This window comes from Crassostrea angulata, chromosome 2 (genome assembly GCF_025612915.1).
Source record: "Crassostrea angulata isolate pt1a10 chromosome 2, ASM2561291v2, whole genome shotgun sequence".
NCBI classification, from domain to species: domain Eukaryota; kingdom Metazoa; phylum Mollusca; class Bivalvia; order Ostreida; family Ostreidae; genus Magallana; species Magallana angulata.
In genome coordinates, this window is record NC_069112.1 from 3,251,435 (window position 1) to 3,274,382 (window position 22,948).

The 22,948-nt window shown below is 34.5% G+C and overlaps 1 protein-coding gene and 1 pseudogene across 2 annotated transcripts; both read right to left on the minus strand.

Moving 5' to 3' along the window:
• The window catches only part of LOC128171437 (talin-2-like), a 333,309-nt pseudogene extending 333,009 nt beyond the window's left edge, over positions 1-300 (minus strand).
• Positions 301-4,528: 4,228 nt separating this feature from the next.
• LOC128171375 (uncharacterized) lies at positions 4,529-17,473 on the minus strand. Of its 2 annotated transcripts, none has more exons than XM_052837154.1 (4): positions 17,419-17,473; positions 6,612-8,280; positions 6,045-6,127; positions 4,529-5,511 (listed from the first exon to the last, which is right to left on the minus strand). In XM_052837154.1, exons 2-3 carry the CDS (start codon positions 8,275-8,277, stop codon positions 6,069-6,071), a joined length of 1,725 nt encoding a protein of 574 aa, XP_052693114.1. In that variant the 5' UTR covers positions 8,278-8,280; positions 17,419-17,473; the 3' UTR covers positions 4,529-5,511; positions 6,045-6,068. The 2 variants fall into 2 exon arrangements, with proteins under 2 accessions (XP_052693114.1, XP_052693112.1); XM_052837152.1 differs by lacking the exon at positions 17,419-17,473 and adding an exon at positions 13,959-15,518.
• Between the last annotated feature and the right edge of the window lie 5,475 nt (positions 17,474-22,948).

Here is a 22,948-nt window from a genome sequence, read left to right on the forward strand (position 1 = left end):
TTGCTGTATGTTGCTTAGACTTACCAATCTTGGTACAGATGGTGACCATGTGACAATGTTTTTTACTGTAAATGTCTTTCCTGTTCCAGCTTGGCCTGTTATCAAGATATTGTGATCATTTTCCGCAATGTTTACACATTTTTCCTTGTCGCTGTCTATTTTCGCGGGTTCTTACGATTTCTCTGGACTTACCGTATGCATTCGAAACATCTCTGACTTTATATGGAGAGCCGCCGCTAGGCGTCGCGTTGCTCGATGCAAACTTCCGTTGCTTTCGATGAAATGGAATGGTATCGAGGAGGTTTCGGGTCACTGGGTGGTTAAAACGGCATGTATACTTATATAAAGTATAGGGAGAAGTCATCGGATCATTTTGTGACCTAGTTCTCGCCAGAAACCGGTAGACAAAGGGTATAACTTGTTGAAATTAAACTGTGAATTGAGCCCCCCCCCCCCTGAAATCCAAGATGGCGAGTGTCGTCGCTTTACTTTTTAGCTCACCTGAGCCAAAGGCTCAAGTAAGCTTTTCTGATCACAATTTGTCCGTTGTTTGTCGTTGTTGTAAACTTTTCCAATTTTAATCTTCTTCTCAAGAACCACTGGGCAGATTTCAACCAAATTTGGCACAAAGCACCACTAGGTGAAGGGGATTCAAGTTTGAAGGGCCACGCCCTCTTTAAACTGTGTTAAAGGGGAGATAATTGAGAATTATTGAAAATTTGTTGGTATTTTAAAAAAATCTTCTTCTCAAAAACTATTCGGCCCGAAAAGCTGTAACCTGTATGGAAATATCCTGAAATTTGTTTGGAGGCATCCTCAGGTATACTCTGTCCCAAGATATTTTGGATTCACATTTGGCTTAATTGCTTGATATTTATAAATACCTCAGGGTTCAAACGATGTTCATTCAAAACTATGAAAAATTTCCAAGATTTCTCAGTCGAAACGCCCCTGGAAAATATCCCTTTCAACTATTTCAATTGCACTTCTTTCACAGGTAAGTGTATTTTTGTTAAAAATCGTCCAAATGTGCAGCATAAATATCTTGGGACAGACTATAGTGTAGATTCAAGTTTGTTCAAATCATCGTCCCCGGGGGTAGGGAGGGGCCACAATTGAGGGATCAAGTTTTACATAGGAATATATAGAGAAAATCTTTAAAAATCTTCTTCTCAAAAACTATTAGGCCAGAAAAGCTCAAATTAAAATGAAAGCATCCTCAGGTAGTGTAGATTCAAATCATAGTCCCTGGTGGTATGGTGGGGCCACAATGGGGAATGGATTTTTACAAAGGAATATATTGAGGAAATCTTTAAAAATCGTCTTCTCAAAAACTATTAGGCCAGAAAAGCTCAACTTAAAATGGGAGCATCCTTATAGATAGTGTAGATTCAAGTTTGTTCAAATCATGGTCCCCGGGGGTAGGAAGGGGCCACAATAGGGGGATCAAGTTTTACATAGGAATATATAGAGAAAATCTTTTAAAATCTTCTTCTCAAAAACTATTATAGGCAAGGAATGCTCAAATTTGAGTGGAAGCATCCTCAGATAGTGTAGGCTCAAGTTTGTTCAAATCAAGGTCCCCGGGGGTAGGGTGGAGTCACAATTGGGGGATAAATTTTTATACAGGAATATATAGAGAAAATCTTTTTAAAAAAATTCTTTTAAAAACTACTAGGCCAAGAAAGCTCAAATTGGCGTGTAACCATCTTCAGATAATGTAGATTCAAGTTTGTTCAAATCATGGTTCCTGGGGTAGGGCAGGGCCACAATGGGGGATAAATTTTTATATATAGAGAAAACTTCTTCCCAAAACTATTAGGCCAGGAAAGCCCAAATTTGATTGGAAGCATCCCCAGATCGTATAGATTCAATTTTGTTTAAATAATAGTCCAGGGGTAGGGTGAGGCCACAATGGGGGATGAATTTTTACATAGGAATATATAGAGAAAATCTTTAAAAAATTTCTTTTTAAAGACTATTGGTCCAGAAAAGCTTAAACTTGTGTAGAGGCATCCTCGGGTAGTGTAAATTCAAGTTTGCAAAATCACAGTCCCTAGTGGTAGGACGGGGCCGTGATGGCAGTTTGAATTTTTACATAGGAATATATAGAGAAAATCTTTATAAATATTCTGGGAAAGTTTTCGGTCCAAAACTCAGTACTTAGTGTGAAAGCAGAGGTTATGCAGATTTAAGTTTGATGAAACCATGATTCCCTAGAGAAAAGTGAGGCCACGCAATGGGGGGGGGGGGTATATAGGAAAAGAAAAAAATCTTCTTACAGGTACAACAACAAAAGGGGCTTAATATTTACCCAAAAAAGAGGTGGGTAAAAATTGGCAGATTTTCAATTTTTTTTTAGCATTACCGTATCAAAATACCTCGACAACTAATGTCGAGGTATTTTGATACTGTAATGCTCATTTGATCAGAATTAAGGCAATTGTTGCTCAGGTGAGTGATGTGGCCCCTGGGCCTTTTGTTTTAATGTACATATGATACACATTTTTTAAAACAACGATAAAGGGCGATTTTAACGGCGTATTTTATTTCGATACCATAGAACATATATTGAATGACCATTTATGTATATTTTTTTTATTCGGGAATAAATTGTTATAAATTTCAGTGTCTGACAACCGAGCCCCTGTGGTTTTAAATTCAAAATAGATTTTAAAAAGGTAAAAACGGCAGGGTAATGCTATTTTTTGATTTCTGGAATATAAAATTACACATATTAAGCCATTTATTTTTCTAATTTTGTCTGGTTTAGACAGAGACATATTTTTTTATGTCTCTGGTTTAGATGTTACATTTTAGATATATGATATTTAAAAATGCGAGATTGTGGTGTAACGGTATATGCAAAATGCGTAATTGTGGATTAACCGTATATGAAAAATGCGGGATCGCGGGTTATCGGTATATATACAAAGTGTGTGATTGTGGATTAATCCGTGTCCTCGTTCTGGATTAATCTGTGTCCTCGTTCTGGATTAATCCGTGTCCTCGTTCTGGATTAATCTGTGTCCTCGTTCTGTACCAAGTATTACAGTACTGCCTGACTATGAAAAAAGACAAACAATATAGACATGTCACTTTAAGTTTATTGACTTTTATCTACAGCTCGCTACATTTACCCAAACATCATTTGTATACAAGTATTATGTTTTTCATGGTAAGTGTAAACACAATAAAAATAAACATAATACTATATATACGTTATAAATGTATTTCATCACGTTCATTGTGTGCGTAAACAAAACAAAAAAATTCTCAAAAGAAAATGACATTAACTTGAGTTGTCCTATCTATCTGGTCAACAGAGATACAGAGTGTGAGAAATGTGCTTAAACACCATTAACAACACATAGGATTAGCAGCTTGCTAAATACAAATTGAGGTCATCATGACCTACTTTCACATTGATATACATGAGTAAATGACTCCTGGTATGATTAATGGTACTTCATTTCTAAAACACAAGTTTTTTTTTTTTTTCCAAATAGATATGTTCTAAAATAGTTTCACCATAAACTACCATAATTCTAATTGGGTCATTGTGACCTACATTTTGAGCACAACAAGCAATATATGATGCACCAATTGTTACACATGCACAGCTCAAACTTAATGAATTAATCTAACATCAACTATTAATATATTGAAATTAAAACTACATAACATTGTATAAAAAACCATCTAAAACTTATCAAATTCTTATCAAAAGCTTATCAGATCACTTCTTTCCAAATGATCACGGTATATTGTAAAAATACATTAACTGATATTCAATCCTACCAATAAAACTGTCAGGGATAAACACCATCAAATTCATTTCTCATTCTCAAGGGGAATAACTGTTTTTTTATCCTGACTGAAAAATACAAATTTTGAGTTATTCCCCTTTGAAAATAATGTTTAGTACACCATACAAGATTTTTTTCGTAAAAATCAAAATTGACAAAACCAACAATATGTGACACATTGGCTACAATTGTAATGGACATCTCCGTTCTAGCACCGAATGATACCAGAAATTTCAGAAGCTTAGATATGTAAAACATATTATATACTGACAAAATTTACACCAAGATAAAATTGATAAAAACTGTATGATAACAAATTACAGTAGAGTTCACGTACACAAAAAAAAACCAATTCCATTGATGATGCCTTATTCATAAAGAGTTTAGGTACACAGAGCACAGAGTCTATTGTTACGTGTTATATATGTTAATTTCACACATACAGATACAAAGTCTATTGATGAGGCGTTATATATGTAGAGTTCACACACACAGATACAGAGTCTATTGATGACATGTTATACATGCAGAGTTCACATACACAGAAACAGAGTCTATTGATGACGCGTAATATATGCAGATTTCACCTATACAGATACAGAGTGTATTGTTGACGCATTATTTTTGTGCAGATTTCACGTACACAGCAACAGTGTCCATTGATGACGCGTTATTTTTGTTCACCTACACAGATACAGAGTCCATTCATGAAACGTTGTTTATGTAGAGTTCACGCACAGAACACAAAGTCCGTTGATGACCGGTAATTATTTGGCTTCTGTAACTCCATTGGAATTATGGGTAATCCGGGCAGGTTTTCTTCTATCTCCCCCTGAAGGCGTTTAAAAAGCAGCTTGTCTGCAAGAAACAAAAATAATTAATTTATAACTGTATTAAATGATTAATACCAAATACTTGGACAAGAAGGAAAGAGTGAGCAAGCTCAAACACCCCATGTTCTCCCATTACTTGACAAGCTACACATCATGAATGGCAGAGTATGCATTAAGGTGGCATTCTACACCGCTTTCTGATGACGCAGTATGCAAAAAAGTAAATCTGGAAGCATGTAATTCTGGTACCGGCTGATTGCAACTGAGGGGAATTGTATGGGGACCGCTCTTTTGAAAAATTTGTTAAATGAACAGAATAAATCAACATTTTGATTAAAATTCATTATTTACATGAAAGGTGGTATGGGACACCTTCATGTTGTGTCGTATCATTTCTCGAAATAAACAATAAATCAAGTGTAATTGTATAAATAGTTTCTTTCCCATCATTGTTACCTTACAGCGCAGTGCAGTGGGTTAGAGCGCTCACTACGGACCTGTAAGTCACGAGTTCGAGTCGGGTTTGAAAAATTTATTACTTTTCCAAAATTTTCTAAAACATATTTTTTGGTAAAATATTGTGAAAGAAAATTCTAAACCAATGAAAGTATTTCAATAGTAATGTACTTTAATTCACATCATTATTGACAGATGTTCCATACCACCTTAATTAAAGGGATGGGAGGGTGGCTTTGAATTTCTCTCAGGTTGGGATACATAAATCCTAATTATCTCCCCTGGAAAAGGGGCACATTCCTTAATTTTCACAACTTTGAATCTTCTTTGCCGAAGGGTGCATTGTGCCAAGTTTGGTTGAAATTGACCTAGTAGTTCTGGACAAAATTCTAAGTTCAATGGGGCTAAAATTCCTAGAAAGATAAATGAAATGGAACTTCCTAGTAATTAGCACATCTACATGTTGTGTCCTAAATACCTTAAAAGTTTCATATTAAACATGATAAAATTCTATGCAGCTGTTTAATATATAAGTTTTGCTTAAAATCCAGGACTGAATGAGATAGGTCGAAGTCATTATTCTCTAACAATTCCATTACATGGGGTATAATAATGGCACAATTAGCAAAACAAGATACATTTTCAAATTGATTAAGGTCTGACATTTACAATGTTTAATTGTTCAGTTTAACATTATAGACTTCATGTGGATATTTGTTTTATAATATTCCACATTCAGAAAATAAAACTTGTATAACATGATGTTTCTCACTCAGCAACAGACAGCCATGTTTGGATGATCACAAAGCGTGAAATAAACAGGAGTCAGTATTACAGTCCATGTGAATTATACACAGCTCAATTTCAGCTGCAGATGTTGAACAAAGTGACAAACAACATGTGTGGTTTTGAGAGCAGACTAGATTTGTACAGAAACATTTACAACCTGTCAATATCCCAGCTATCTCCATTATACGGCTTGTGTTGAGCTGGACATGGCGTCCTCATCAGGACGGGGTCTGTGTTCATCTACAACAAGTCATTAATTAGCTGTTAATTAATCAATTCCATACATTATATGTAATGATAGAGATACATCTACAAATTAAAACTTTAACCTGATTACCATGACATTTTCTTTATTATTTATCTAATTAATTGCATTGAGTCATTTATTATGATACAAAATAACTGATTACAAATACATGAGTCACTCTATATATTTCATAATTAAATACAACAACCTGCTATTTCTATTCACTAAATACAATGACATGTAACTGTACATTTAATTAATAAAATAATGTATCTAATTTCTGTATATTTTAGATAAACACTGAATCCCAATGACTGGTAGATACAGCTAACCCTGTAACAATGAGTTGTTTATATTGACAAACAATCACACAGATAAACATGTCTTACATGTATCTTATTGACTGATAATTAACACGGACTGTGTGTCTTAGTTATCTATATCTAATTAATGTGAATGATAATGACTCAGACTTACCTGTCAGAGCGTGCTGTCTGGTGATATACCTGTAGACACACACCTTGGTGTCCCACCATGATCCGACCCAGAGACGGTGAGTGTTGACATCATAACTCAGGCTCCGTGGTCTAAGCATCTCTTGTGATTTTGTCAGTAGATGTGACAGGAACTGACCGTCCTTATTCATCATCTGTACTGTGTTGGTTGTATAATCACACACCAGGATGTGTGACAGCGGGTCAGTACAGATTCCACATGGCCCTAGTCGTGATCCTGATGGATGTCCTGTGTAGGAGAAACGATGTCTTCCTCCACGCTCTGTCACCACTACAGCACTGAACGAGTCAGACACCACGACATCCCCATTGTTGTTCTCTGTTATATAGCGAGGATCACTATACAGTCCCTGTCCTGTGTTGTACTGTATGGTCTGTGTGAGTTGTCCACTCTGGTTGTACCGGGTTACCTTGCCTGTCTTTGTATCATCGTTATACATCCCGACCAGTAGATCCCCAGTGGACGGGGACCAGTACACACACCGTGGTCTCCATGTATAGTCTGTTGTCTCTATAAATGTGGTGGTTGTTTTCATATCCTTTGACAGTTTGTTGATGTTATAATTCCTATCTATATAAATCAGTTCACTCTCACTGTTCACTGTGTGTATTCCTGTATATAAATCACTACATGAATCCTCCACACGATGTAGAGGGACACCTGTTGTGTCTGTCAACATGAGATTGTATCTATCACTGACCCAGACCCGGTCTGATGTCACACAGGAAATGTGTAAACAACGATCAACACCTGTCAGTGTGAGAGATTGATGGAACTCAGCACCAGACGTCAGTTTCAGCAGACACTGGTTTCCTACGCGTCGGTTTCCTCTCTCTGTGATTTGGATTGCACTCAGTGACTCCATCACATCCTCCTTGTTGAGTGACTCAGTCATGGAGAGCTGGCTGGTGTGGAGTGTAAGATGTATCTGGGGGAGGGCTGTCTTTGTGAAGGAGAGGAATTGTAGCGCACTGAATGTGAATGCTGGCTGTACATATCTGTGTTCATATCTCCTTAGTCTGACAATATGTCTGATCATTTCTATCTTTTGTTTTTTACATCTGTGTTTGAAATCAAAGTAACATAACACATTGTTCAATAGATCATATACCACATAGTCAATGAGACCCTTCAGGTTCTTGGCCTTTGTTAACATCTCTGATTGAAGGAGGGAGAATTCTGTGTGACAGGTTTCGACATCAGCTTTGATTTCTGTCAGGAGAACAGGTCTGTAAAAGAGAGCCTCACTCCTGATGGTGTGAATGGTTCCTCTGTGTTGTTGTCGCTTTGTTTTATAGGATGTTCCAACATCAAGTTGTCTGTGAGTTCTATGTTTTCTGCAGTGGAAACAGACAGGAACTTGACAAGGTTCACAGTACTTTGTATAAACATGGCTAGGATGTCTCACACAGATCTCTTGTGTTGGGATGTAGTTGATTTTATCACGGTGTGACACAACATCATGGTCTATTGTTTGGAGATCTTTTACATGGTTCTCTTTACACTGGGGACACAGATCACATGGACACGATACACAATAGTACGCTGTGTCCCCCCGACACTTAGAACATTGATGTACTTGGCACGGGGAGCTTCCTGTGTCCATGATGTGGGCGGTCTGGGTCATGACCTGTTCAATAAAAATAAAGAGTTTTATTATTATTATTGTTTTGTAGATTCAATGTCAAATTTTAAAAGAAATATATTTTGGTTTTTTAAAGATTGATATATTTTTCCTACTTGGATAATTGACAATAAATCATTCTGGTTCTGATTATAGAGACACTCAACCAGTAGAAAACATAGGTAATCATAGATTACTAAGCTCACCGAGACGGAGCATCACCCTTATGAGACATCACCTTCATAAGACCACCTTTATCATTTTATATGAAAATCATACTCTATGATCTTGGATATTCATGGATTCTGTTTTGACAAAATATCGTATATCATCTGATAAATTTTTTTATGATAATCATATGTTCACATGTTAATCAATACAATGATATAAAATTAAATATTGCATTATGTCATATTTATAGTATAAATCATATAATACATTATTATGCCTTCTGTCAGTTTGTCACTATATATTCAATACTCATCTATTTTCGCATAGTATCAAAGGATTTATATAGCGTAAGCATACTATGTCGAAATAGAGCACGGCGAATATTTTCAACGAAAATCTGTCAAGCGCTGACAGCGGGATTCGAACTCACGACGCTAAAATCATTGATTCTGGCATTAAGTCCAACGCGTTACCGCTACGCTAAATTATCTGTTATTATGAACATCGGTAATTAGGTATATAAAACGTAGATATATACGATGAAATCAAGCAATTAAAATTATTCATTTTTCCAAAAAAAAACTTCATTATTGACGGTAATTTTAAAGTCAAAGTTTCCTATAAACTTTTGAACAAATTGATTGAACATTTTTCAAAGAAATTCTACATGAGAATCACAAAAACGCTTTTTTAAATGACGCTTGATAAAGAATGTTCAAGAAAAAAAATTCACTGAGATTTCGTCTGCTAAACATTTCGAGTTTTCTCGGTAAGGCCAAACGTCTCTCTATTTCTTGAAAAGAACATAAACCTTTGTTGACTTTTTATTGTACAACAACTTGTTGATTAAATAAACAATCAAATCAATTGATTACACGTAATTTGAAAAACAACAACAAACGCTTGCTTTTCCGGTGATTATTTTAAGGGACTTGTCAACACTCGAACGTCAGAGCTACTTATAGCAAAGCACGTCAGTATATTTAACAGTCGGCATAATAATAACAATAGTGTTGTGTTGTGCATGTACTATGCCTAAATAGTAGTCAGGGTTTGATACATAGTGCACTCGCCTCCGGCTCGTGCACCATGTATCAAACCCTGACTACTATTTAGGCATAGTACATGCACAACACAACACTATTATATAAATAAAATACTGTAATAAACAATAATGAGATATGATATTGTAACATATGATATGACATTGTATTGTGTTATACCTTATTGTATTTGATCACATAATACAATATCATAAAATATAATACAATATAGTATTATATTACAATATCATATTACATAATACATCATAACATTGAAACATGATATTATATTGTATAATATAGTATGATATTGTATTGAATGACACTGAAACATATTTGATACATTATATGATATTATATCATATAATGCAAAATAATTTGATTCTTACATTGTATCTTATCAAATGATACAATATTATGTGATAAAGTAAAATATTATAAAATACATTATTATATTATACATATTGTATCATATGACACAATAATATATATTACAATATCATATAATACAATTTCATGTGATATGATAATACATCATATAAACCAATATCATATCATACAATATCGTATGATACAATATTATATAATATTACAATATCATATAATACAATTTCAGATGATATAATTCTATATTACTGAAACCAATATCATATTATACAATATTGTATGAAACAATATTATAGAATATACAATATTGTATCATAGGATACAACATAATATTTTGCAATATCTTATGTAATTGTATCATGTGATAAAATAATAAATTAAAAATACAATATAATATATACTATATTGTATCATAATATACAATACTATACATAACAATATCATGATACAATATCATAACATAAAATATCAAAAAAATTGATACAATATCATATCGTATCGTATTTTTATACTTTTTATAATATAACATATGATATCATATGGTATCATATCAAACAATATTGTTTCATATCATACAATACTATATCATAAAAATCATGTTATATCATTTATCATAAACACATCTATCTATCGAGCTGGTAGGAGATTTCTTTAGCATCCTTGATAAAAGAGATCAGGCTCTGCATCTGAAGCAACCTCTGCGTTTAATTTATAATAAAGTTAAATCAACTATGCAAGCTATCATCTATAAAACATGTCACCTGTTCCAAAAAACTAAACCTCATCCAGCATCCGAAACCTATGGCTCAGATTCAGAATTCAAGCCCATCAGGTGCATTGGTATCATAAGACGCATTATCCATGCAAGTTTGGTGAAGTTTGGACCAGTAATAACTAAGATATCATCATCAGAGGGCACTAGCAATTAAAACCTTAACTTCCTCCAGCATCCGCAACCTATGGCTCAGATTCAGCATCCATGCCTGTCAGGTGCATCTGTATCATAAGACACACCATCCATTCAAGTTTGGTGAAGTTAGGACCTGTAATAACTAAGATATATTTTTTAGCATCCTTGATAATGGAGATCAAGCTCTGCATCTGAAGCTACCTCTGCGATTCATTCATATTACAGTTAAATCAACTATACAAGTTTAAAATAGTGCTATCATCTATTAAACATGTGACCTGTTCCAAAAAATTTAACTTTATCCAGCATCCAAAACCTATGGCTCAGACTCAGCATTCAAGCCTGTCAGGTGCATCAGTATCATAAGACGCACCATCCATGAAAGTCTGGTGAAGTAAGGACAAGTAATAACTAAGATATCATCAGAGTGCACCTGTTTCAAAAACTTTATTTAACCAGCTCTTAAAACCTTAACCTCCTCCAGCATCCGAAACCTATGGCTCAGATTCAGCATTCCAGCTTGTCAGGTGCATCAGTATCATAAGACGCACCATCCATACAAGTTTGGTGAAGTTAGGACCAGTAGTAACTAAGATATAATCATCAGAGGGCACCTGCAACAAAAACTTTAACCAGCTCTAAAAACCTTAACCTCTTCCAGCATCCGAAACCTATTGCTAAGATTCAGCATTCAAGCTTGTCAGGTGCATCAGTATCATAAGACGCATCAGCCATACAAGTTTGGTGAAGTTAGGACGAGTAGTAACTTAGATATTGCTATCAATCGGCACCTGCAACAAAAACTTTAACCTGCTCCAAAAACCTTAACCTCCTCCAGCATCCGAAACCTATAGCTCAGATTCAGCACTCAAGCCTGTCTGGTGCATCAGTATCATAAGACACACCATCCATGCAAGTTTGGTGAAGTACGGACCAGCAGTAACTAAGATATTGCTATCAAAGGGCACCTGCAACAAAAACTTTAACCTGGTCCAACAACCTTAACCTCCTCCAGCATCTGAAATTTAGGACCCAGATTCAGCATCCAAGTCTTTCAAGTCCATAAGTAGGTCCAGATGCATCATCCATGCAAGTTTGGTGAAGATAGGACAAGTAATAGCTTAGATACAGGACCTGCAACAAAAACTTTAACCAGGTCCGGACGCCGACGCCGACGCCGACGCCGAGGGTATAGCATAAGCTCTCCTTGACTTCGTCTCGGTGAGCTAAAAATACAACAAAAGAAAGGTGCTCTCTCTCTCTCTTTCTCTCTTTTTATCCCTACATTTCTTTCTTTCTGTTCCTCTCTCTTGGATGTGTACATAATTGAGAAAGTTTACAATATAATTATCTAGCAAAGAAAGTCAGAGAGAGAGAAAAAAATAAGATGTAGAGTACACGTCTCAATTTAGTTCAATTCAATTACCAGGTATTTACTGTCTCAATTTACCTAACATGTACTCCTGCTCTTTCTATTTCTTTCTCTCAATCTCTGTTTCTCACAATTTCAATACTAAACATGCACTCTTGTCCTCTCTCTCTCTCTCTCTCTCTCTCGATCTTATTCCTCCCCTCTCTCTGATTTTTTTTCTAACACATGCTTTTCCTCTGTCTCCTCGGATTTCTCTTCTAAACATGTATTTTTGCTCTCTCTTTCTATCTATTTCTCTCTTTCAGACAAACTCCATTAAACATTTACATGTACTAAATATATCTCACTCTCAAAGATGTTATTTCTCTCTCTCTCTCTCTCTCTCTCTCTCTGACCTATTCTTATGAACATGTGCATCTTACTATTGTAATTTCTCTCTCTCTCTTTTTCTCTCTGAGTTACTCTCTGTTAAACATATTCATCTTTCCATTTCTCTTAGACATGTAATCTCTCTCTCTCTGTCTCTCTCTCTCTCTTTCTCTCTCATTATTACTCCTTCAATTACCAAAATTTTGCAGCTAAGCAAGTACTTCTTATCTCTCATTCTTTCTCTAAGGCTCTGTCCCTCATTATTTCATATATAAACATGTAAACACTTTTTATCTTTTATGTAAACATGTGCATCTTACTTATTCTCTCAGACATGTAGTCTTTCTCTCTCTCTCTCTCTCAGATACTTACTCTTTTACATGTAAACATGTGCATCTTACTTATTCTCTCAGACATGTAGTCTCTCTCCTCTCTCTCTCTCAGATACTTACTCTTTTACATGTAAACATGTGCATCTTACTTATTCTCTCAGACATGTAGTCTCTCTCCTCTCTCTCTCTCTCTCTCTCTCTCTCTCTCTCTCTCTCTCTCTCTCTCTCTCTCTCTCTCAGCTACTTACTCTTATACATGTAAACATGTGCATCTTATTCTCTCAGACATGTAGTCTCTCTCTCTCTCTCTCTCTCTCTCTCTCTCTCTCTCTCTCTCTCTCTCTCTCAGCTACTTACTCTTATACATGTAAACATGTGCATCTTATTTATTCTCTCAGACATGTAGTCTCTCTCTCTCTCTCTCTCTCTCTCTCAGCTACTTACTCTTATACATGTTAACATGTGCATCTTACTTATTCTCTCAGACATGTAGTCTCTCTCTCTCTCTCTCTCTCTCTCTCTCTCTCTCTCTCTCTCTCTCTCTCTCTCCTCTGACTTACTTTGTTAAACATATGCATTATTCTATTTCTCTCAGACATGTAATTAATTTCTTTGTTTTATTAAAATATGTATTACGGTGCGACCGTTGGGGCCAGCACAGCATGTGATAAAATAATGAATTATGATAAATCAATAAAAATAAAAGTAGCGACATAAAGTAAATACATTTGAATGCAGAATAAACTAAACATGCCTATTTTTCCAGTAAATTTTCAGAATTCATAAGATTTTGTAATCCATTTATTTATAGAATTTATCTCAGATAAAATGTTGTTGAATAATATAGATTTTAACATAATGTACAATACAGTTTATTTCCTCTTTTCTTTGCAGCAGACATTTTCTTAAACTTACTTTAAAAAAAATGGATTATCACAGAGTCCCCCCTCCCCCGTTTAAAAAAAAAATATCAAATTTAGGTATAAAAAAAATTTGCTGATCATATTTAAGGAAAATAGATCCCCCGGGAGCATGTAATGAATGGAAGTGAAAATGAAGACATTATTGAGCAGCTAAAGAGCTAAAGGCATACTACTCACTTCCGATTCTTCACCTGGATTAGAATTTTTCTGATTTTGAAAATTTCTTTTTCTTTTTGCTTGCGAAGATTTTTCGAATGATGTTGCCACGCCCCCTTTTAAAAGAAACATTCCTGGAAATTACCGTAATATATAGTGAATAAAATAAATGTGAGCATTCATCCAAACGAGAGCAAGTTACAGCTGTTTCCTATCTTTGAAGAAATGTCCCCATTCGTTAGCTCTGCAAGATTTTGAGAAGATTTTGGTATTTTTATTTCAGCAGATTTACAATAACTACTTAGAGTAATTTCCCCTTATTGTGACGTCAAAGTTCACGTCGGTCAAGTGTCATTTGTCTCTTTGAAAACACCCTAAAAAAAACCTACGCGAAATATACTGTTTTGTTTACTTAAAAGCTTGATGTTCTTGAAATTACATATATAATTTATCTGTTTCTCAAAAGTTTTACTTTGATTCTCGCGAGATGGTATCCAGTCTAGTGAGATCGACCGACATTGAGGAATTGCATTGTGGGTCGAAATTTACTGACGCCGAAAACTTCTGTCGGATCGATGTGTAAGAAATCCATTTTGACGTCACTCAAAAGGACGATAACTCCGTCAGTCTTATGTTGTGTCAGCAGTACATTTACAATGCATGCATCTTGTGAGAGTGTGAAATGGGAAACCATCATTACAAGGAACTACTGGGACGATTAAAACAAGGCATTACTGGTCCGATTTACTGACGCCAAAAAAATCCGTTGAATATGAATGTGCAAATAGTCCAAATTTTCTATTCACACACGCCTTGCCGGTAGAGCTTGCTGCGCGCCGGCGAGCTGCACTCGCTATTACTTTCTTTCACTATCTCATGATTGTACAGCCAAACATGTACTTCTTATCTCTCATTCTTTCTCCAAGCCTCTGTCCTACATAATTTCCTAATAAATCTGTTCTCTTGCTTTCTACCTGTTCTCTCTATCCATCACTTTCACTACCAAACCTCTCCCTCTTTTCTAACATGTAATCTTATTTTCTATCACCCCTCTCTTCTCTCTATCTCTCTCTCTCTTTCAGATGAACTCAACAAAACTTTGTCTCTTACTCCCTTAATCTTGTTGTTCCATATCTATCAATTAATATTCATTGCTCTGTATAACATGTCTGTTTGCTCTCTCTCTCTGAAACTTGGTCTTATACATGTAAACATGTACATCTTACTTAATCTCTCAGACATGTAGTCTCTTTCTCTCTCTCTCTCTCTCTGTAACTTACTCTTATACATGTAAACATGTGCGTCTTACTTATTCTCTCAGACATGTAATATCTCTCTCACTCTCTCTTTTCTCTGACTTACTTACTCTGTTAAACATATGTATCTTTTCTTAGACATGTAATCTCTCTCTCTCTCATTATTACTTTCTTTAATTGCTATCAAAATACAATTCACACCTAATCCTCAAATTTGTGCAAAATGGGAACCCACCAGTGTATACATGTTAATTACTGGCTTATGTCCCATGCTTTGCTATTCCCTTAACCCTGGTTGATTTTTGACTGCCCCCCCCCCCCCTAGATAAATTAGCCCTGATATTACCACAAGGTTATGTTTCTCCTCATCTAACACATCAATAATCAAATGGGAATGTGGGCAATAGTTATATTGTCAGTTCCTGGGTAAGAAGTTGATGTTGACCTCGGCCTATGCTCTCGGGCAACAGTTCTTGTCCCAGTACTAACACAATGACCACTGCCCTCATACCCATTTAAAAGATGTATACTAAAATGTCTATGAATGACACACGACGACAAACGTGAGATAGCAACGGGTCTCCTGAGTGACTCAGGTGACCTAATATACATAGTATAGCTACATGAACATGGTGATATTACATGAATACTATACCACATATATTCTCTCTTTGATCTTTCAGTCAACAGCACAGCCAGAAACAACCTGGGAACCTGTAAAGAGACCATCAACTGTTACATTCTAGTACTTGATGATATCCCGCGCAATTGCGGGATTTAATATTACATACATTTATATGATACAATGCTTCACAAGATATCTGTGAGCCAATGCTCACTAGTGATACCCCCGCTCTGATGTAAATATGCAAAATAAGCAAAGTCGACATTTAACAGAAAGCTGGCATCCGATTGGTACAGAAATATATCCCATAATATGGCATGCCTAAACAAATAGTGTGTTAAAATTTCAAGCATCTGCGATTAATAGCTGCTGAGAAATCTTTGAGAAAAATTTGTTTGAAAATTTTGGCTAAAAATAAACAAAGTCGTCATTTAACAGGAAGTTGACGTTCGATTGGTACAAAAATATATCCCGTGATATGGCATGCCTTAACAAACACTGTGTAAAAATTTCAAGCATCTGCGATAAATTGTTGCCGAGATAAATGTGACAGAAATTTTTGTTACGGACGGACAGACAGACAGACAGACAGATAGACAGACAGACGGACAGACACACAAGGGTAAAACAGTATACCCCCTCTCCTTTGAAGCGGGGGTATAATTATATGTTGATCCATATTTTTTGGGTCATTTATGTAAACATAGTGTCTGATTTTTTTCTTAGTTGCTTTATTAACCTTTTCTCAAACTCGTAAAAATCTACATTTACTATATTAATTACTGCCTACTCTCAAACATGTACCTTCAATCTATGTTTATTCTCTCTCTCTCTCTCTCTCTCTCTCTCTCTCTCTCTCTCTCTCTCTCTCTCTCTCTCTCCACACACACATCACCATAACTTAGTTATAGAAATGAGGGCCGACACAGGATTTGCCTTCTGTCTGATTGGATTGAAAAACAGTTTTTCAAATGTGACACATATCTTCAGTATGTTCTTATTTACAATTCATCTATGAAATACAGAATGTAAATTTTTATAATGTGGTTATAAAACATGGATAAAATGCAGTTGTGTCTTTACCCCATGTAAAGAACAGACTATTATATAATAATTGCTATCAAAATACAATTCACACCTAAATCCTCAAATGTGTGCAAAATGGGAACCCACCAATGTATACATGTTAATTACCGGCTTATGTCCCATGCTTTGCTATTCCCTTAACCCTGGTTGATTTTTGACTGCCCCCGGGCAGATAATTGGACAATACCCCAGCCGAGACATTACCACAAGGATATGTTTCTCCTCATCTAACACATCAATCATCAAATGGGAATGTGGACAATAGTTATATTGTCAGTTCCTGGGTAAGAAATTGATGTTGACCTCGGCCTATGCTCTCGGGCAATAGTTCTTACCCCAGGACTAACACAATGACTACTGCCCTCATACCCATTTAAAAGATGTATACTAAAATGTCTATGAATGACACACGACGACAAACGTGAGATAGCAATGGGTCTCCTGAGTGACTCAGGTGACCTAAAAATACATAGTATAGCTACATGAACATGGTGATATTACATGAATACTATACCACATATATTCTCTCTTTGATCTCGCAGTACACAGCACAGTCAAACACAGCCTGGGAACCTGTAAAGAGACCATCAACTGTTACATACTACAGACTGGTATAACCTATCAGTCAACAGTCAGACACAGAGAACCTGTAAAGAGACCTTGGACTATTAACTGTTACATTCTAGTATTCGATGATATCCCACACAAGCGCTAGATTTAACAATATATAATCATTTATATGATACAATGCTTAATATTAAAAAAAAAAATTTTTTGGTTCATTTTTGTATTTCTTGTGTCTGATTTTTTTCTTAATTGTTTTCTGAACCTTTTCTTTAAAATTGAAATAAAAACCCAACTGCATGGCTGGATATTTACAGGAGCAGGGATGAAAAATCTAAACTAAAATGGATGATATATACATATTATATACCCATCAATTATACTGTCAATTTTACAGAGTTTGATCTGAATTTCCGGATCACCACACTGTGGTTTTCCGATTCCGTATCACTGCTCTCTGAAACTGATAACGTCTGTATTTTTGCCCGTTTTTAAAAGAGTTTGTATAAAATACAGTCAAACTTCGTTATCTCGAACTAGATGGGACTGTTTAAAAACTGAGAGATATCCGAGCATTTGAAATATCAAGGTAAAATACTTAAAGCGGAAGGAAAGTCAAAAACACATTTTATTTATATTAATAAAGTGATTTAAATTATCACACGTAGTCATGCTGTTTTGAAAAGAAACTACATAATCAAGCTATAATGCACGTTTGAAGTTAGAGAAATTGTATTTACAGGAGGCTGACATGATGTAGAACTCTTTTGTATTGAAAACCAAGAAAATTAATTATTTAGACGTCCCACAATCTATTCCGGTTTGGTTTACATACATGCATACAACATATAAAGTGCTCTGAATAAAACGCTGGTGTATGCCTTTCTGTTACTCAAGTAGTCGACTGAACAAAAATGATGTTTAGGTTCACAAGTCAATCTAAAGAATATTATATGTATGCATAAATATATGATTTTTTATTAAAGTACATAGTAGGCCAATTCATTTAATTTTGTAATCCTACAAATTTTCTCTTATCAAAATAGAATGATGTCGATTATTTGTTTAAACCACTGCACCCCCTCCTCAGTATTATATATTCAAATATATTAATGTATTAAATCAAATTAGTTTATTAAAACATCAATCATACCATGTTCATCATTCTATTAATGATCACTATTGATGTGTATTATTTGTAGTATAGGAAAACGCTCTAACAAAAACAAAACAATTTTTTGTGAACATTCATCGCCCAGTCACCTTTCAACCTCCCTATTTTATGTACACATGATTTATTCATATAGATGTAGAACACAATCTGTTCATTGTTTACAAATTAATGTATAAGGTTTGCTACCAATCTTTCCTGTATTAAAATGTATGAAATTAAAAGACGCTAGTGTATGCTAGTAATGCAACTGTGAAACGATAAGCACGTGCCTTTATCATTGTGATGTCATGAAAAAGTTCACACATTATTGAACCCTTTCGCTATTCTGCAGGTTCATATATGGAAACATGTTTGCAACTATAAATATCAAGTATTACCTTCTATCAGAATCTATACTCCAAGTAAGTTCCCAGTAAATATATTCACAATCACTCTTTACATAATCATTCAATATTACTTCATTGCTAGTATATATTTTGATACAAACTCCCACTGACCTGGATCCGCCAAAGCGTGCATGTGCACCACCTTACCCTCATTTTTGCTATTTTGGACTAGTTTTAAAATATTGAAAATGAAAGTAGGTTTTTAATTAATTAATTTTACAATAATTACTTATCAAGTAAAATTCAATTATAGTTGATGGACATCATATCACACTTGTTGAAATACCAAGGTGTAAGCAGTTACTCTGGTGCAGGCATATTTTAGTTTATTGACAAAATGTCTTCATCTATAAGTAGGGTGATTTAACCATGCATCGGACACATACCTTGGATCGAACAACTTTGTTTTTAAATATTCAAATAAATGTGCATGCGCTCATGTGTTGTTTCGTATATTCCTGAATTAGAACAAATGAACTTTATCATTATTAACAATTTGACAGTCACATTGTCAAAGAAATAGCAATATAGGCATCGCTAAATGACATCAAATACGCCATTATTGAAAATTTAGTTACGAAGATTTTACACTTAAGCATTATTTGAATGTTGTGCGTTTGATTGTGAATTAGTGAAAATGCAATCTCTGCGTAAAATAATTAGAAAGAAGTAAGTTTTGAAACAAAATTTGATTAAAATAAGTCCAAAAAATTTGAACAATTAATGTCAAGGTCATTATTGCACCATATGTTCATTTCACCATGGATCGGACACAAATTAACCATGCATTGGACAGTTTTCACTGCATGATTTCTTCTAATACATGTAATATGGAGATTATGTGTCCATTCCTTGTAATATACTTTAAATGTGAAGTAAAATAAAAATTTAAAAAATCATCGACACAAACATTTTCCTCAAACCACTTAAAAATCGAGTTTTACGGACACACCCTTTTTAGTCCAAAATTCCTGTAGGAGCTGGCACGATAAAATACCCCTTATGACAAATATTCCGTTAAACAGAAGCACTAGTCTAAATTCCTATATGTAGATTTGAGGATTTACATTATAAGAAATATTAATATTTCCGAACCTTTGTATTTTTGCATTAAAACCAGAAAATGTTGTTATTTTTAATCCCTACTGCACTAGTATAGCTGTCCGATGCTTGGTAAATACTGTCCGATCCATGGTGAAATAGTTCAACACTTCATTAATTTGCTTTATTTTCTACATTTTTAACAATTTTTTCTCCAGTAATTAAGCAAGGGGAAAACCTGTAACTTTTAAAACAAGTTTTATTTATATTTGGACGGTATTTGATGCATGAACAAAGGGAAAAATCCAAAGGTGTCCGATCGGTTCTACTAAACAGAGAACTCTAAAGAACTCTAGAGAATCCTAGAGAACTCTGGGATTTTTTCATTTAAAAGGGCTAATAAATGCTTTAATATGTAAACGGTGTGACCGTTGGACCGAGCGCAGATTTACCACAGTGCAGTTTGATTTTTGTAGAATAAAATTTATTTGAAACGCACACAGTAGGATCCGCCTGGTTGCCTACTCAAATCATTAGCCAAAGTTGTACTAAACGTCGCGTGCTCAGTCTACATTGTGACGTCATATTTCAGACGTAAAACATTCAAGTTTTGTCTTCGGAAATAGCCGAAGAGAGTAACGTTATTCCGAACTATTTTTTATTTCTTCTTTCATTGTTTATCAATTTAATTCATATGAATGCCGCTGTAATAAAATTGAATACTTTATTCGGTATATCTAAAAGATCAGTTCCTTGACCTTAATGTTTTGATTTTCCATCTGATAATTTGATAAGACTAACATAGAACATGTCGTGTTTTTTGATTGAAGCACTATTGAAAATTATCTGGTTTCCTTTTTAATTTCTTTTAATTCGAATTACCTTCTATTGAAACAGTGGAACTTATTTAATCGAGTTTAGGGGCAACAAACATCGATAAGTTCTGATCAATCAATGATCGAACTAACTTTTTAAAAACAAAATGGCTGCCAAGATGGCGGCGCCCAGGGCTGGAAGAAATTTTTTTTGGCCTTAGTACCCCTGATTAAACTTTCATTTTTCACTGATTTTCTTATATATACGTGTTACCATTAATCCTCGCTTCGCGAGGCGGGCTTCGCCCGCCTCTCGCTGCGCTCGGTATTATGCACGTATCTGTTCAGTAACATGTTATACTACATACATAAACTCATTAAAGTTGATTTTAAACTAATTAAAGACAAATTCCCGAAGGAAATCTAGTCGGCGTGATCGTCAAACTCCGATCCTGATCTAATGTCATTTAGACATTGTTTCTATATATACAGGTTACCTCAAGCCATTGGTATAATAATAATGCACGTAAAAACACAACATAATATATATTAAGCTATCACATTTCAATGATCATATTCTGTTGTTATAGATATAACAACTTACGTACGTTATTATCATTGTAAAGAAAAAATTATCTTGCTTTTTACCGTTAACGAATGACTCTTAAATTTCATTTGATCATTAAAAATGTATTCCTAAAGCATATTGTAAATAATTAAAACAGAAATATACTGTAGAATTTGACCACAATTGTGAACATATAATATCATTTTTGTGTTTTCTTAAGACCAGCTTAATAGTCAGGAATGATATTAAAAGTATTTCTCATTTTATAACATTCAGCAGTGTATTCCTAAAGCATATTGTAAATAATTAAAACAGAAATATACTGTAGAATTTGACCACAATCGTGAACATATAATATCATTTTTGTGTTTTCTTAAGACCAGCTTAATAGTCAGGAATGATATTAAAAGTATTTCTCATTTTATACCATTCAGCAGTGTCAGTATCTAACCGGGATGTATGGATACTGCAATATTAAAGGGAAAAAAAAATATTTGAAAAAAAAATAAATTTCCGACCGACCCTACTTTTTTTCAGCATGAAAGCGGAAACAAACCATTTTTTTTGTTAGGCCTTAGCTGATCACATTTTATTAGTAAATAAATCAGCAATAAAAGTTAAAATTACTACAAAACCTTTTGTAAAGAATTATCTTTAAAATTAACAGATCCTCTACATAACGGTGGTAATTAAGTGGGTCAAAGGGTTAGACTAATACCCCAAATGCACATATATATACTTTTTCCTCTTCCCGAGTGTTAAAATTAAAAAAAAAAAATTCCTACCTACCTACCTTAATTTATTTCATATGGGGACAGGAAACAGTGATCTATATAATATATATATGGGGGTTTTTTGGTTTAATCTTTTTTTTTTTTGCCTAAAAAGGGTAGGTTTTTTGGTCTTCATAAATGTATAGAAATGAACTTCAGAAGCTCTCAGAATGCAGGATTTTGCTCCATTTATTTAAAAAATTTTCTTGGGGGGGCATGCCCCGGACCTTTATCGTACCTCTGGTGCTCAAATCGAACCTACGACTCAAATTTTCCCCTTTAAATATAAAAAGGGTAGTAAAATAAAATAGCTAGATAAATCCCTGAGTTCTCTGTTTAGTAGTACCCGTGTCCGATGCATGGCCGGTGAAATCACCCTATAGATATTCTTACATGTAACAAATGTTTAAGTGGCAATAACTATACATTTTTATTTCAAATTCAGGTAAGCAAATAAGACATTGATAAATGTAAAACTTTTGGTCTTTCAACAGAAAAACAAAGTGTTACTTATTTTTTTAGACAAATGCCACCCCCCCCCCACACACACACAAAAAAGCTATTCTAATGTTACTTATTTTTTTATAACCGAAAAAAACGAAGAAAAAAAAAGCTATTCCAATGTTTAATTTTTAATGTATTAATCGGTCAACTTAGTTTCCATTATAAATTGATTTCATCTTTATATTACTTATTAAACGTATATAGCCTATACTCGACGTA

Excerpts from the sequence above, each read along its gene's own strand:
- LOC128171375 (XM_052837152.1), bottom strand. The coding sequence starts at position 14,069 with ATGTTTCTTTTAAAAGGGGGCGTGGCAACATCATTCGAAAAATCTTCG. Across the intron at positions 8,281-13,958 it reads ATCCAGGTGAAGAATCGGAA|GTCATGACCCAGACCGCCCA; the intron begins GTGAGTAGTATG and ends TTTATTGAACAG. Across the intron at positions 6,128-6,611 it reads CAGACAGCACGCTCTGACAG|ATGAACACAGACCCCGTCCT; the intron begins GTAAGTCTGAGT and ends GACTTGTTGTAG.